We start from the raw sequence: 18,375 nt of genomic DNA on the forward strand, positions 1-18,375 counted from the left end.
ATGTGGATAAAATTATTCCTTTATGTTTTGAGTATTTTGAGGCTCTAATCCAGATTATGTTGTTCCAATTTAGTGCTCAAAGTGGTAAAATTGCTCGTAAAAAAATTAGGATAACTTTCTATACTGTTGTCAATCTTAAAATTCTAAATCTTAAAAAACCTGATTGAGAATTTTGAGACTTAAATCCGAATTTGGTTTTTTACTCGGGTATAAACTCCCTTTTGGAGTGAATTCCACTTCAAGGAGATTAAATAAATAAACAGTCACCCGGTCCTCATTCACTCCGGATTTAATCCCCATTTACTCCGCAAGTTTTTTACAGTGTCATAAATTATTTGTTACTATAAATATACGTCATTCGTAATGAAAATTAATAGATCGGTACGGGTTAATTTATTTAGTGAGATAATTTAGTGGAGCATCACTGGGATTTATTCTGTCGAACGGATCGAATCAAATGATTGGTGTTATCAGGAACAAACACATATATGTATACATAAAACGAACGTTTATCTATTGATCTACATTTTAATTCTCTTCAAGTCTCAATTGTATCCGATAAAATGTATACACATGGGTGTGTGTGTTCCAATTTCAGGGCATGTCATATTTTGATTTGTACGTATCTGAATGATAAGAGATAAATAACTAATTTATTGATTCATATATATACATATTTTTTTTATTATCTTGTGTAAAATTTAAATGTAAGTTTTGATTGAAAACGCATCCGAGCGGACAACAAATGGGTATTGAGTTGTTATCAGAAAAAAGTTATAAAAATTTATTGTTTATTGATTTTTTTTTATTTAATTATTTTTTGGAGATTATAGTGATATTTATTGCAGAGATGATAATGGTGATGATGACGATAATAATATTCATGTGATTTATAATGTTTTTAATATTTTTATAAAATATATAAGATAAAGCTTGGGCGGTTTGCTTATTGGGTATTGTTACCCATAAGGGTGTTATCGAAACGCCCAAATTTTATTGTCGGAAGGAGCACACGGATTATTAATGCTCAGTCGACAAGTCGTAAAGGGCGGTACAGAGTAAAGAAAAAAAATGAAGAGTAAAATAAAAAGTTTAAAAAAAAAAAAAAATAAGCGGATGATAATGCTGGGTGAATTATAGCTGCTCAGTATTAAGCTCGCGCGGGCGCATTTGCAACGAGGTGACAGCCCAGGGCCCAGGCACCAAGCCAGAGTGTGAGTACGCTAAGTAAAGCCAAGTAAGGGAGCTAGGGAGCACGAGTTAGTTAAAAGAAAAAAAAAAAAAAATATATATATATATATATATATATATATATATATATAATGATAATAAAAATGGAAATGAAAAACTAAAGAAAAAAAAAAAGAAGCCACTAGGGGTAGCCAAGAGACGTTTATTAAATTAGTAGCCCGTTACCTAATGCTAAACGTTTTAATTTTTAATAATTTTTATCTATCTTTTTTTTTTCTTAAAAATAATCCACTGTCTTTCAAATTCGGGGGTTTAATTTTTTTTTTTACCATATCTATTGTACAATAAATAATAAATTTATGCCCAGTCCTGGTTTATAATCCTTATAAAATGTATCCGACAAGTCTTAGCAAGGTATGAAAAGCCCATTAGTGCAGCGCCACAAAATGGTTAACCGACATACGGTGGAGATGATGCAAATGAGAGAGTATCTGAACTCATATCACATCCATATGTCTCTTGAATATAGTTTTAACTTATTGGCTCGAGCCATCGTATTGCTTAAACTTAACAAAGTTCTTTGGCTCTTTTAACTGGCATTTCGATTTAACTGCATATGTGGCTTTAGAACGGATTACTCTGTTGTGTAGCCGCAAAGGGGCTCATACTTAAACCCCATATCTACCCGGTTTTCACCCTTTATTATTTATACAAAATATATACAACAAACTATAGTTAAATATACATATACAAATACACAAAAAGACATATGATATAATATAATATAACATAATAAATATACTAATACAAATACATATATATATATATGTTTATATGATTGTTGCGAAAGAATATAAGGATTTGATAAACTAGTATAAGACGTCTTGGTACCTAATGCTTTAAACTTAAAGTTAGACACATTAAGACCGATTGCTGGTTATTATTATAATATATATTTATGTGTAACAATGAAACGGATGAAAACCCAGCAATAAAGGTGAGTGAGTGAATGAGTAGCTACTGTATACTGTACACTGTATTCTGTATGTATTTTATTTTATTTTATTTTATTAGTATAATACTCCCCTATTATAGATTTTTATTGTTATTATTATTACAGCGGGCCCAAATACGTGGCTGAGCATCAGCAAGCGTCAAAAGTCATCCAGTAAAAGCTTTATACCCGAGCAGAACATACAAGGACGCCCATACAGTTGACCTGTGCCGCCTAATTTGACGGTAAATTCTATTGTAATACCCCGACAGATTTGTGTAGGCACGCTTGAAAACTCTGGGGTATATGATGGATAAAAAGGCCCAGTTTTTCGCACACAATACATCAGTGTGACTTTTTTTTTATTCCTCTTTCTATACGAAATGACCAACGTCACAGGATATGTCAGAATCTTATAAAGAAAGTTAATCACAATGGTCTATATATATATATATATATATATAGATGTATATGGATATATGTATTGGCTTATTGTTAAAGAGTCTATACTTTGAAGAGATCTTTCAGGAAAATTTTTCGCCACTTATTATATATAAGTTGATTTTTTTAACTTGACAAGCTCGTAATCCGATAAAGAATGTTTTGTATCCTAGTAAATGGAATTAAAAAGTTATTTTTAATATTATTATTATTATTATTAAGATAGTTTAATATTGATGAATTGATAAATGTAAAAATAAGATACGAAGGATTGTAATAAATATGATAGTGTAGAATCGATGATCGAGAAAATGAGGACTAGGGACGTGCGGTATCGCCAGCTTGTAGAGATTAGTAGCATCTGTCAGTGCGTTGGTATACCTTTGTAGACCATCTACTATTTTTCTCTTATATATGTATATATCTATATATATGTATGATTTTTTTTTTAACAAAGTGTAGGTATCAAAATGACAGATAAGTGATCGAATGTACGAAGTTTGAAAAATATCAACCACAATAATGATGTCGGCTTTCCGCGCACGTACTTGTCCGATCGATCATCGACTGGTTATTATTTAAGCCGCACTATGACGTCATTAATATCTCGTTAGGATTTACACGAGGAACAATATATACATATACATATGTATAAAGATATACGGTATGGGTGTGTATGACAATGACAATGTCATGTGTGCGTCCATCCATCAACGTGTCTTATTATTTTCCCACAGTTTTACGTTACATAATATAATATATATTACTCATATAATAAGATTTTATATTATGTATACAAAACTATGCGTTATTATTTAACTATTTTTGTAGTAAAAAAAAAAAATTTTTTTTTTTTTCAAATGAATATCAAAAGTCATGAAAGTAAATGAGATTATTTTATTTATTAGAAAAATTATAAAGAAAATTATTCTGATGGATAGAAATTTAAACGGTAATTTAATATCGTAATTTTTATCAGCGTAGTATGTGTTAGTATATAAGTATATAAAAATATGTGTCGTGTTTAATCGTTCCATTTGCACGGCTATTGACTCACGGCAATTTGTAGAGGCACGTCGACAGTCCGTGATCGTCGAGGGAGTTTTATACCGGCGCCCGTGCTGGCATACTGTTCTGATGCATCCATCCCAAAGTCTAGTCTGGTCTAGTCTCTTTTCTCTTCTCAATGGGACTCATATAACGCTTGACTGCTCAGACTCGATGATATTGGGCCCCTGAGAATATACTAGTCACTAGAATGAAAGAAGAAAAGAGAATAAAATGGAAATAAAATTTATAAAAAGACATTAACTTGCTCATTTTAAGGAGCAAGAATGAGTGAGACGAAGATTTAAATAAAGTCAAAGACCTAACAGCTGTCATTACTCTGGAATTATTTTTTTCCTCGTCATTCACGTAACTTATGACGCTTGATATATTTAAAAAATAAATATAACTATTTTATTATATTATTCTTTTTTTTTTTAAATTAATTGTCAGCAATCAGACCAAATCAAATTGAATATCTGTAAAATAGAACGGAGGTGAAATGTCTTAAGTAAAAATGTGACGTATCAAAAAAACCCCCTATTACTAAAATCACAACGTATATATACATATATACTGTCTCTGTATATATTTATTATATATATATATATATATAATATAAAAGAGGGGAATAAAAACGAATTGACATATCCTAAAAGCTATTGCAAGCATTTGCACGATGAATTATCTACAGTTGACTAACTGCATACCTAATCCATTACATTAGGTAATAATAGTTGTAATAAGTCAGTCAGAAAAGTTAACGTCATTGATTTATACACACATGTCTCGGGGCCTTGTGTATATTTTTTGTTCACAGTCGTACATATATAATATTATATGATAGTGACATTGGGTACGGTCATTCTTTACCTGCCAACTCGTTAATAAAATTTGATGTCCTGGAAAATTAGCTCTCAATTACCTACTTCGTGGGGTCTCATTATTGTTCTTTAGTCCCCTCGCACATTGATAGCCACACAATATAATAACTATTGTATTGTATATCTATAAACCTGAATCGGTGAAAAAAAAATAACTTATTCTGCTCCCTATTGAATACGTAAATTCAATTGAAAAATCAATCAGATTCGCTTGTGTATGAGTTATGACAAATGGATGAAATTGTGCATATATATATATATATATTTATATGTATTATAGTAATTCATTTATTACACAAGACGTATGATTGCAGTGTAGAATGAGTAAGAAAAATATGTTTAAAGATTAAATAAATAAAAAGTTAAAGGAAAAAATGTTGGGTTCGTTATTTAGTGTAAATACTGTAGAAAAGTAAAGTTATCTAGCAGTATTAGTGTTTTCAGAAAATAAGGTACACGGACATTAACTCAAGTGTTAGTTTGTAAGTGGTACAAGTCAACAGTAACGTCCGGCAAAGTGAGAATAAGGATTGTGACGTAATGTGTGTGCTGGAAGCATATATACCACTTTATTTCTCTTTTACTCTATCTCTAGTGTAGCTCAGTGCTCAGTTACAGTACACTAGTATAGTTACAATAGTGATATGTGTGTAAGGGGTTGGTTGGGTTTTGTTGCGCGCGCATTCACCACTCGTCTACTCTTGTTTTATTCAGTCGGGATCATAAATTACAAGTTTAAACACACAATGAAAGACATTTAACAAGAAGCTAACGCGAGATTGAGAGGCCACGCCCCGCGAACGCGGTTAACTTCCGTAGTAGCGGGAATCGCGGGCTCCAATAGAAACTCTCGCCACGCCTACTGCCGGTTAAACGAGGCTCGGATGCTGAGTTGGTAGTAGTGTGGAATCCCAGCACGAGTTGGTATTATGTAGCAACCGATGGACCACGGAGAGAATTTCTTCCCCTGTCCTCATCACAAACACTGGCTCGTTGAACGGTAGCCGCCTATTGGATCACGCGGCTGTACAAGCGAGAAACGTACACGCACACAATCGAGAACTGAGACCGTGAGCGGGGGTGAGAAGTCTCGAAACGTTTAACCGTACCGGTGGACCGGATTCTCGAGGATGCACCTCGCATTCCACTCGTTCCACTCGTACGTGTCGCGCACCAGACGCACTTCCGTCATCGCGTTCAGACAAACATTTTTATCGTTTTGAATTATACTTGATACTGTATTATCAATAATAATAGTAATTATAATACTAATAACAACTTTAATGTGCATAAGTGTTTAGTGATTTAATGACTTGTGACGTATTTAAACGTGAATAGTGTAAAAATATATTATTTATTAAATAAATATCTAGACATATTTATTGTAGATATTTTCAGTGAACTTTATTGTATAATTGTGGTGGGTTATACTATTTGAATAAACTGGATATTGCATCGACAACAACACCTTTAGATTACTCAGGATTCGGTCGTAGCGATTGTTCATCACCGGACAACAATCGGACCACGTCATCAGCGAATTATTATGCACGTTGCGAGATGGTGTGCTCCGTGACCAGCGCCGAGAGCCTCCGTAATAGCGGTATAACAGAGGCGACTCGTGTCCATCATCATACTTTGGATACGTCACCCCATCATAATAATAACAACAACAATAACATTAGTAGTATTAATTTAAGTAATAGCAGTAGTAATAGTACTCTAAATAATAGTCATCCATTGGTACTTGGTGTGAGAGATCGGGCTGAAATAATAGACGCAATGTCATCATTGAGTGATGCACATCGTCGCAATGGCCACTTGGATTCTGGTGACCGAAGTTCGTCGGCTGGATCCTCTTTGGGCTCTTGTTCACCACCGCCGGCTTCAAGCCACTCGCCACCACCACCACGACCACCCTGGTTGCATGATTTTCATGCCGCGGCATCACCCCATGTCCTACAATTTTTAAATTTAAGCGCCGCCGGCGGTGGTATGCTTGCAGCGAGCCAACCACTTGCTGCGCTGCACTCTATGGCCGAACGCAGTCACCAACACCAGCAACAGCAGCAACAATTGCAGCAACAGCAACACGCTGCCCAGCTACAACGGCAGCAGTCAATTAATTTATCCGCAGGGCAAATAAATTCGACCCCACCGCAGGGTCAGGCCTCACCAACGGGCAGTGGGAAACACAGCCCGGCAACTTCTGTCACATCCGTGGGCAGCAATCCACATGGTATTGATAATATATTGTCACGACCAGCTGCCACACATCCTCAGGTACCATCTTCAGCGGCTCATGCGCTCGCATCTACTCCAACTCATCCCCAGCATTTGGCTGCACCAAGATATGGCATGCATGCTGGATTTACAGCATCTGCAGGTTTGTTTACATTTTATTCTTTTATAAAATCATTATTTATGTTATCTCATATGTAATCATTTTGTCACTTATTATAATACTGAAATTTCTCTAGGTCTCGGGCAGTTTCAGCAACGAACAGAAGCACGTCATCCGGCAGTTTATTGGCCTGGGCTACAAGGTCTTGTTAGTGATCCTTTGGCATGGCGAGCTCGGCTTCATTCGTGTAAGTTCCTAATATTGTTTCTTAAAATTAATGTCAATATTATTAAGAGAATAAGGAAAATTTTGTTCTAGTCATATCTCTACACTAAAATTAAACAATACTATGAAAGGTCTTGACTTTGATTCGTGCATATTTACGATTTCAAATGTGGTAATTCGTTCGATATCTCAATTTATCTGAACGCTTTTAGAAATATTTAAATTTCGCGCTTAAAAATGTTCATTTTTTTTTTCTTGTATCTGTCGCAGTTTTGAGATATTTTAAAAAAATGAAAAAATACTAGATTCGGTTGGCAGTAAAAAAGATTACATTTAATATATGTTGATTTTTTTAAGTACTTTGTAATCATACAATTGTCAAAATTAATAAGTAAATGATGCAGTAAATAAGTTAATTCAAAAAATATTTAATAAACTTAGCAATGACTCTCGGGTAGTCACGTACAGAGACTGCAGATTGCTAGGAATTATTATTTAGCTACTTTATTGTTAAATTAAAGTATACATATTTGATCATGTTATACAAGCTCGGAAGAATGTTAACAGAAACGATAAAGTAATACCGTAAAACCGCGTAGATTGTATACTTAAATTGTATATTATATGGCAACACGTGACATGCCGCCCCCTCCTAGGTTTTGAGAGCATAGATCAAGTTGACGGTGGCACATGTGCCGGAATTTCAAGGAGGGTGGTATAATATATATATATATATATATATATATATATATATATATATATATATATATATATATATATATATTTACTTGAAATGTGTGCGTGACCACTGGGGGTAGATCGAGCAGTGTGCTTGCGAATCTGTGTGGTTAGGCTCAAGAAATATATATGTATATATAAAAGGGTATACTATATACGGTAAGCACCAGACTGTGCCGTCGGAAACAAAATATCATGTTGAATATGATGAGATATTTGCTCATTTTTTTCGTTGTTATTTTTGATTTTTATTGCTGTCATTATTCAAAATTCAAATTTTTTTTTTTTTTATTATGAAAACCGAAGATAGACATCGATCATTTTAATACTTTTATTTGTTGGAAAATATGTTAGATAGATTTTTAAAATTTAATTTAAAACGGCTATAAATTATTAACTAGATTTACATATAATTATTAGAAAAAAATATATATATGTGTAAACACGATATGTCAGATTTATAATAGAGGTTTTTTTAATGTGATACTATTTGTCAATTTTAGTATGGAGGTAATATAAATAGAAGAGAAAATTGTTTAGTGAGACATTGAATTGGATTTTATAATTAAAATAATTTTAATGAATGAAAAATTAATGGATTAAAGTATTGTAGTTTTTAGTTGATAATATATGAGATAATAGATCTTAGCTTTGTAGCGTTAGGTTCATTTTACGGAGTGTGTGGGTGTGTGTGTGCGTTTTTCATCGTCGATCGAGTGTGATACGAGTCTCATGAGGCCAAAACGATCGCCACGGGAGCAACACCAGCTATTTATGTCTCTAACCGAGCGAATCCTTGATGGATAAAAAGAGACTTGGACCCTATACGCTTTCTTATATATGTATAATATATATACAAAAGCTGGTTCACTCGGAACATATAAACGTTATCATAGTACGAAAAATCCCCAGTAGAAGACATCACATTTCTCTCTCGTTCATCTCAATTCTCTGTATTCTTGCACTTGTGAAAAAAAAAAAAAAAAAAAAAAAAAAAATGTTATTGCCTCGAGTTGCTGACACGAGTATTCCCTTCGATTTAATTTAGCAATATTGTCTCTTTAAGTGTAGGGATAAGCTTTATTTTTTTATTATCATTATCATATTGAATAAATTGTTATTGAGATATTTTTTGTGATTTATGAATAGAGGTATTAAAATTTAAATATTATTTATCTCAAGGATTATTAAAAAATATATTAATAGGGAAAGAGGACTTAAGTATGAAATAAAAAAAAATTTACACTTTTCATCGCAAAAATAAAATCTATTTAATATTTTCATAAAATAATTCAACCAAACTCTTAATTAAACTTTTTATTTTTAATTTTTTTTATTGATAATTATTTTTAAGTATTTAACGTCAAATCCAAGTGCCTGCGAATCCAACTTAAATTAAATATAAAAAAAAAAATTTAATTATTAGATAGCCGTATTTTTAAACTGTTAATTTTGTCCTACTGTTCGATATTTTATTAAAAAATGTCTTGAGTACAAAAGTAATTTTAAAAATTATAAAATATTTCTTCTTAATTATATAGACTTAATTATATCGGAAAAGACATTTAGTTCGATTTTCCATAGACTTAATTCATGGCTAGTATTCAAAAGTGTGGGAGAGAGAGAGAGAGAGGGCAAAGGAACAAGAAAATAGGGAAATATTTAAGCGAGGATTCCCTAGGTGTAGGAATGTGGTAAGCAGCTCGTTAGAACCCTCTTCGCCTACTGGCCATTATTGCCTCGTTCAGTATTCCGTTACAAATTGCTTTATTAAATGAAAGTCCCGCAGACCACGTTGTTCCAGTGTTACCCACCGGAGAGAGCTTAATACAGCAAAAGCCCCCTTTTACAGCCGCTGTCCTTGCTGTTATATTCACTTTTTGCTCTCTTAAAACTCTTATGAACACGTTACGCGCACACCGCTATCCACTGCCCATTTGAATACTTAAAATACTTGGTGATTAATCATTAACTCGAGTTTAATTTGTTAAATTAAATAATATTAAATCATTGATAGTTGGTCTTTGGTCATTGCACTGTAAAAAATATTCAAAGTCAATGCGGATTAAATGTGGAGTATTTACACGGAGAAAAAATTATAGTAACTGTTACTAGTACGTTTATGAAATACCAACCCATACCGTTATGGTAATGATTACTTGGGATTATGGGATATAGACCCATACTTTCTGAGAAAGTTTCCATAAGTATGGGAACAATTCCTATTATTATGGTAACAGTTCCCATATCGCATGTGAAAGAATCATGGTAATGATTACCATACTCATAGGAATAGTTCCCATAAGCAAATAGGAACCAATCCTATAACCACATTGTAACGGTTCCTATAATATTATGGTAACCATTGCCATAATTTCATAGGAACTATTCTGATACCATATGGGAATTATATCCATAATTATAGGAATGATTACCATAATATATATGGGTGCCGTTCCTATAATCAACATTTCAAATAAACCAGTTACCATGCAGTATGGGAACCATTCCCATAATATATTGTAACTGTTACCATAATTTTCTTTCCATGTACTCTGTATGCGGAGTGATTTTTTTTAAACTCCGGAACTCTGAGTGACGGAGTAAATTCGAATTAACATAAAATCCGTAATCACTTCGCACTCAATCCCGGTTTTTTACGATGTGATCATTGGTCATTAGTCATCAGCAAATCCATTGATCAGTAGTTGGGTTGATAATGTGATGTACAAATATATATCTAATAGTGTGTAACTAGCTTGAAATGCAATGTTTAAATATCTGTTTGAGTACAAACTAAATCCTTTGATAGGAGCTAGTTCATGAGCGTAAATTTAACAGCCACAAATTGTGGATATAAATGTAGTCGCTTACGAATACATAATATGTTGCACAAGCACAAGAGGAGTTGAGGCACAGTAGGAATACATTAAATGCCGCCGGCATATATTCCCAACACTGAGCGTACTAGAGGTCATACCACTATTGTGAGCACGTTTATAATTTCTGTTATGCGGAAAACCACGTAACAATTATAAATAATCGTTGCGCATACGAATATTATTATAATATTCGTTTATTATCATATTGACCAAACTAAATTAACTTAATTTTATGTTAAACTTTACATATATGCATATATGTGGTCTTACTACTATTAATTCATAAAAACAGTTATCTAATTTTGTTATTACACAGAGAAAAAGTAACTTTTGGAAATGTTGTAATTTTTTTTTATAAAAAAATATGCCATTGAAAATTTTCAATTTAATATACTGTATACAGAGTAATTTTTTTTTTAAACTCCGGAACTCTGTGTCGGAGTAAATTCGAATTTAAATCGAATCCATAATCACTCTGAATTTATTCCCGATTATTTAGTGTATGTTTTTAGTGCAAAAGTTTGATGACTCCATTAAAAATCATTTCTTCATCGAAAAAATCTGAGATCAGCTAAAAATAAATTTCGATTTTCTACAAAAGAGCAATAATTTTTATTGATTTACTACTAAAGGAAATATTATTTTTTCAAAAATAATTTTTTTTTGTGTAATAAAAAATTTTTTATTAAAAAAATTAACTGATAACTATAAAATAATAAATTAAAAGCAATTGAAAAATAACTGGTATATTATTTAAATTAAATTATTAAACTCTGATGCTTTAAGTTGAGTAAGAGGAATAAAAATAAAAAGAATAAGGGTTAAGTTAAAAAAGTAAACTCAGCGAGCTTTTAGAATGTATTCTTTGTTCTCGGTAATAATGTTACAAAGATTTTATGAGGATTTTCTCTTGGTATTCTCTAGAACAAAAGTACTGGCTGGCGTAACCCCAGCATCCCAAGCAACCACTTTTATCGCGCTTTCTGTGCACAAACACTATCACCACCAACACCACCCTTGTACACACTCAAGAACCAGCTGAAGATAATTACATTTTTTTTAATTAGCACATCTCCAAGCTCAGGATAATTATTTGTCTCATAACTGCGTGTGGTGTCATGATTGCTTGTGATTTTTTTTAACATTTCCTAATATACATATATTACATTAACATAATTTAATAATATATATCATGCGAGATAAACTGTTATTGTAGTTCGGTGGTCAGAGTGGGTCTGAGCAGCGCAGAGTCCATGGTTCGATCCCATCTCGCGGCAATTTTTATCCATCTTTTTTTTTTCCAATTTTCAAACTTTCGCCATTAAAACTTTTCTACGATATGCTCACATTATTAATTTTATTGTTTAAAAAAATAACAATTCGCTGATCTACACTGTAAAAAATTTTTTTGACCTGCTGTAGTGTAAATGACTCGGTGTAAAAATTTCGGTGTGGAAATTACACCAAACATAGTGTTCAATTTAGGCGGTGTGAATTAAAAATTTAAAACATGTGTAATTTATGAGTTATTGATTAAGTAGTTAAAGATGTTCAATAATAATTTGTTTCTCGTTAACAAAATTAACGAGTAACGTGGAATGTTGTAAAAAAAAGTAGATTACACCGTGTTAAAATTACATGAATGAAAAATTTACACCGAGATAATTTCACACCATTATTTCACACAACGGCTGTGTAAAATTCTCCGTCTATTTTTACACCGGAATTTTTTACAGTGTAAGATAAAAATACTTGAATAATATTGATAATAATAAAAATATGATAACGTTGAAGGATTATCAGTGTAATGAAATTGTAATATTTCAGTGTCACAGCAGCTGGGTTGTCAACAAGCGATGTCAGGAGCTGTCGGCGGTGGTGCTGGTGGTGAGCACGATAACGGCAAGAAGAAACACACAAGACCGACGTTTAGTGGACAACAGATATTTGCCCTCGAGAAGACATTCGAGCAGACCAAATACCTCGCAGGACCAGAGCGCGCTAAATTAGCTTACGCTTTGGGAATGTCTGAATCCCAAGTCAAGGTAAATTTTTCATCAAATATAATGTGTGTATAATAATATAACATAAGTATGTATTCCATAGAAATCAATATCCCTAAAAGTATATATAAAATAAAAAAACGCGACAAGCTTATATCATAATAACACCTGTCTACACCGTACACGAGTAGTCTCTAGATACTCGTGGTAAAGCAAAAAAGCGTCATATTTCCGCACATTATTTTTTTTTCATCATTTCATATTATATATATACGGCCTGTATATTTTTAAAGCTCTATGGAGCACATGTACGCAGACATAGACATGATATAAGCTGAGAATCCCAGTCTCAGTCGGCCGCGAAGTCTCAGCAGGCGCCGTGGGCAATATGGGCGTTAGTATATGTGGGTGGAAGTTCTGATGCTGGTAGTAGTGTGATGGTGATGGTGATGGTGATGGTGGTGGTGGTGTTGTAGATCGAGCGCTCTGTTTCTACTCTCTATATTCCATTTCAAGCAGTATTATACATCTCGCTCATGCTCGCGACTGCTACCAACTAGAGCAAACCGTCGCGCTCGGCCGGATGTAGCCCTGTCATTGGCTCGTTCCACGCCGCCATATTTACATTTTTATTGAAAGCTATAAGTCTGCATCGGTGAGTGATGGCTAAAGGGGATGAGTGTGGAATTGATGCTGAGTGTATGTGTATGTGTATGCGGTAAAACGATGAGAATGAGAGAAAGAAAAAAAGACCGAGTGAGAAAAGAGTATGGTACAGGAAAACTTGAGGACAAGACACACTGAGCTGAACGAGGGTCGGCATTCAATTACCTTGGATTTTCTTGCTAAAGTACGATTCATTTATAAACCATCTCAACGTCCGAGATTGCTTGGGATATATACAAAAGCTCTGTCATCAGAGTAACGACGTCGACACACTGTCGTTCCTTAATATATGAACAGCACCCAGAATCCGTCGATAAAATTTTATTTAAAACAAATAGAATACTTCATGTATGTATTTGCGTACGGACTGTGTCAATGATCGACGTATAAATAAAAGGCATATAAACAATGTAATAAAAAAAATGGACATCGGCACGCATCATTAACTACCACTTGGTTATAATAATAAGTGAGTAAGTGAGTGAGTAAGTGAGCCAGCTACTACACTTGCTGGCATTTAGCTCTCCCCTATTTGAGTTTAATACGGCAGACTAAGAGGGGGAGTGTCAAAGAGCCATGACAGCCGAACGATGCGATATTCCGAGGGCTACAAGTGCGTCTATACTACTTGCTGTTCTGTTACTGTAAACGATACAAGAGATGTGCAAAGTTACAGCAACACCAACAGCATCAATACCAATGCCAACAGCAACAGCAGTGCTCCAAGTATTAGTAATACATATATGTGTGTAAAAGGAGGGTGGACGGCAGTTGTTTACGGCGGGGTAATCTGCTCGTCGACGGATACCAATATCGATGACGTCAATTAGTACGAGCAGGGCCCTGCTCACCCGGTTTTCCGACGTGTGTGCTACCATATCGCTGACGGCATCCCTTGCCTGTACTCGCGAATATACCTCGTTCCATGTATCATCATGGTTTCCTATATATATTTATATACATATACGTAGCACAGCAATGCGTGGCATGGCACAATATGATAAATCACGTCAACAGCCGTTGTTTCCCTTCATTCACCTCCCACACGCAGCTTATTCTACTCCCAAATGAGAAAGAGAGATATATATCTTGTTAAAATATGTTATTATTTATATAAAACAAATGGTAATGTTATATATTTTAAATCGTCTATAAGCTTGGTAAAGATAATTGAGTTGTTTAATTATTGCCATCAGTAATAAATAATTTAAACACTTAGATTTATAGATAACTGTGAAATATATATTTCCCACGTACGAATAGTAAAACGTATAATAATATTATTGATGGTGTATAACACGCATATCGGTGAAGCCATTTGATCTCGAAGCAGCTTGATCGTGTGTGGAGGTTGAGCATGCGAATAAGCCAGTGAGTAAAGAGAATGAGAGTAAGAGAGAGAACGAGAGAGTAGATTTGATGGTATATAGGCGAATGTTGAAGAGGGCCAAAAGCAGTGAGGAGGCGAGGGTGTATAGCAAGCGAGAGGTAATACAAGAGGTAACATATCGATATGGGGCGCCGCCACGAGAACAGAATACAGAAGAGCGCATTATCGCCCATATCCCATATCCCAAAACTATACCTTATTCTGTCATTCACCTGCACACATATTCTACATGTTATACATAGCTTTGCACCACACGTTTCTTCGGGTTGTCTTTACGTCGTCCCAACGATCGATTTATAGATGAAAAAAATATTTTTTTGCTGATTTCATTTTTTATCTTTTTTGCTCGCGTGGTGTTACGATACGTTTTTTTATTTTTTTTACCGCAATGGATGAGAGACTTGGGAAGATTAAGTGTAAAAAAGAGAGTGTAGAAATGAAATGATGAGGATGAGAAGAGGACCTAGACGAGTTTCATTATTACTCGAGTTATTCTCCGTTGGGGTGAAATCCACTGGGCCGCAGAAAAATTTATGAGTCGAACGATGAAATCGGGCATTCTGTTTGAATAAAGAAGTAGCAGACGTAAACGACCTGGAAATACTTTAAAATTCAAGTCTGAATGTCATATTCATCACAGATCATCGGATAGTCTGATATTTACAAATTTTATTAAATGCAAACTACCAAAAAAAATATAGAAAATTTTTTATCAAAGTTTTCAAATGCCACCCCATCTACGTCAAAATAAAAAAAATCAGATAAAAATAACAAATTATAGTTTAGACATTGTGATGTTGTAAAAAAATAAAATAAAAAAAAAAGAGATGGAATCTTTGTCATGATAAATTTTCAGCGACTATCAATTGGGATATCGAACTAAACGTTATCTATTTAAAATTCTCGTGTTAAAAAAAACACGTGAGCCCAATATCGAAGCTTTAAAAAGAGCATCAGCAGGATGGTAAAAAGTGGGATAGAAAACAAATAACTGATATGCCGCAACCGAAGAGTGACGATCTCGCGGTTTTATACTCGGCTTTAGAGAACACAATGTTACGGCTTAGATAATCTTGATTTAATAAATCTAACAGTTGGCCCGTACGGTTGTTGTAGCCGCCGATGCCAGAGTTCCCGAGCACCGAGGGTGCAACAACACACACCCTCTGATGATGCCGATGCGTACGGCAACGCGTGCGTAACTAATATGTATATAGTTGGGGAAAAAAAATATATATATATATAAAAAACCACATCGGTAATCCAGCATGCAGGGGCTAAACATTTTTCCAGCCGCAGGGTGTTCAGCAGCATCAGCCCAGCACCATAAGTATCCTTTAGTGATTTGCCAATCCTTGTTTTATTTAACGATACCTTTTTTATTTAATCAATAACGTGTTGTATAATTAATTCACTGATTTTATTGCATCCTCATACAATAAAATATGGTATAGAAGAATATGACAAAGCGTCACACCCTCGGCTACCTCGAAACTCGTGGACAATAAAAAAATTACCGTGTGATACGAGACTAATAATGTATGATGAAGGTTTCCCGAAACCTTATAGAGAGATTTGTGGTGTTGCCAGCTAATAACGGTGGTTGATATATCGAGTTTATTGCGTACCACTCGAACGTGAAACATCGAGAGTGCCACAACTGTGTCCTACACACACCCAGTGGACACAGCACACCCCCTTTATATTATATATACAACTCTAACGGTGTTACTGCTGCTGCTGCTACTGTTACTGGAAAAGAGGGATGATGAGGGGGAGGAAAAGTGTGTGCAGTATAGCTGAGGCTACTAGTGAACTATACCAGGCAATATAATCGGCCATACTGGAATACTGCTCTCTCTCTTTCTGTATTCTATGTGGTATGTGTTGACTAGTGAAGCCTTTGAAAATTTATTGGCAGATCAACTTGGGCAATACGCCTGACCCAAGAGGATTGAATATAAAAAAATTATGTTCATCCAGATTGATTGCTTTGATATATATATATATATATATGTATGTATGTATGTATGTATGTCTATATATCTATAAAAGTATTTGACAAATTTGAGACTATTTATTTAGTATCGATACCCTCGGGCATATATATCTTAAATCTCTAATGTTAAAAAAATACCACGTGACATTTTGTGGATTGAAGAGACAAATAAATGTATTTGGGTAAAAAATATATTTATTATAAAAATTTATCGCATTTAAAATTGAAAAAAAAAATATCTGTTAATATTTTAAGTGAACTGTTGAAGAAAATGAAGGCAATTAAATGATAAAGTAAATGGAGGTTTTATATAGCCGTGTAAACATTGTTATTTTAAAAACAGTAATCTATAAAAATTTAAAAGTTTGTAATTTTGTTGAGATTCGCTGGCGTTCATGTCATGCCGCCTTGAGTGTTTTAATTTTCATCCGAGCAGCTATTAACTTTTACGATAGCCGTTTACTTTTTAATCCGTTTAGCTCTCCACCAAGAAAGCGAGACATTTATATCTTTAATTTAACCTTTCTGTGAGGGCTTGGCGGTGCTGAAGAGGGTGGAGGTCTAGGGTAGTGGATGGTAGTCTAGAGGGCACAGGGCGCAAGTTTACTAGTATGTAGTATATATATATAGTAGATGAACGCTGGTTTACTGTTACTGTAACAGCACAGTATTGTACATATATATGTATATATATTCGAGAGTAGGATGCAGACACACCAAGGGCTCTCTGTAGCAAGTGAAGTAGTTTGAATGGGGGCGAGGTGGTTTGTGGGTGCAATCGGTACAGAGTTTCTGGCGTTACTCTACTCCCTTGATGCCCGTTACGTTAATTAAATACATTGTTGTGGGGACAGAGACGACTCCCAGTATGTATTCCGTATACTTTACGTAAGTGCAAAGAGTCTTTTACCCACGAGAATGATAAATATATAAGATTGTTTACTTATTTATTTACTTACTTGTTATTGTGATCTGCTTAACTGCCTAAAAGTTATTTTTAATTATAAATATTTAACATAAAAATTTTTTTTTTACCAGGTTTGGTTCCAAAACAGACGAACAAAGTGGAGGAAAAAGCATGCCGCGGAGATGGCAACGGCCAAGCGACGTCAAGAAGAAGTTGAAGGTGTCGTTGCAGACAACGAGGACGGATGCAGTGACGGTGAAAGCGAGTCGACCGGTGATACAGCCGCCAAGAGGCTCAGACGAGAGCTGGAGCAACAGTACGGACCGTGAGAAAAGATGATACTTGGGGGTGGAAGGCGTGGCCGTGGACTGTAGAGGCGGGTACAACGGCGATATTGGGGTGCGAGCGACGTCCAACGAGGGAAGAAACTCGTCCACCAGGAACAGCTAAACCACCAGGCACTAGCTTCTCAACACCAATTGCTATATTCTACTGATGTACGTCGAACCAACGAGTACAGTTAACAAGAGCAAGAGCTAAAGCAAAAGCAAGAGGGTTTCCAACGACCCTTTTTCTTTATTTTCTCTTTACTTTTCCTTTTTGTCTCAACTGTAGAATTTTTTTTTCTCCTCCTTTATCTCTCTGTCTCCCGTATCCTGGTTCT

At 34.5% G+C, this 18,375-nt stretch overlaps 1 protein-coding gene across 1 annotated transcript; it reads left to right on the top strand.

Moving 5' to 3' along the window:
- The first annotated feature begins 6,117 nt into the window (after positions 1–6,117).
- On the top strand, positions 6,118–18,040 carry LOC103573399 (homeobox protein Nkx-6.1). Its single transcript, XM_053740830.1, has 5 exons — positions 6,118–6,134; positions 6,219–6,943; positions 7,038–7,148; positions 12,574–12,791; positions 17,843–18,040. Exons 1-5 carry the CDS (start codon positions 6,118–6,120, stop codon positions 18,038–18,040), a joined length of 1,269 nt encoding a protein of 422 aa, XP_053596805.1.
- The last annotated feature ends 335 nt before the right edge of the window (positions 18,041–18,375 follow it).

This window comes from Microplitis demolitor, chromosome 1, assembly GCF_026212275.2.
Source record: "Microplitis demolitor isolate Queensland-Clemson2020A chromosome 1, iyMicDemo2.1a, whole genome shotgun sequence".
NCBI lineage: Eukaryota > Metazoa > Arthropoda > Insecta > Hymenoptera > Braconidae > Microplitis > Microplitis demolitor.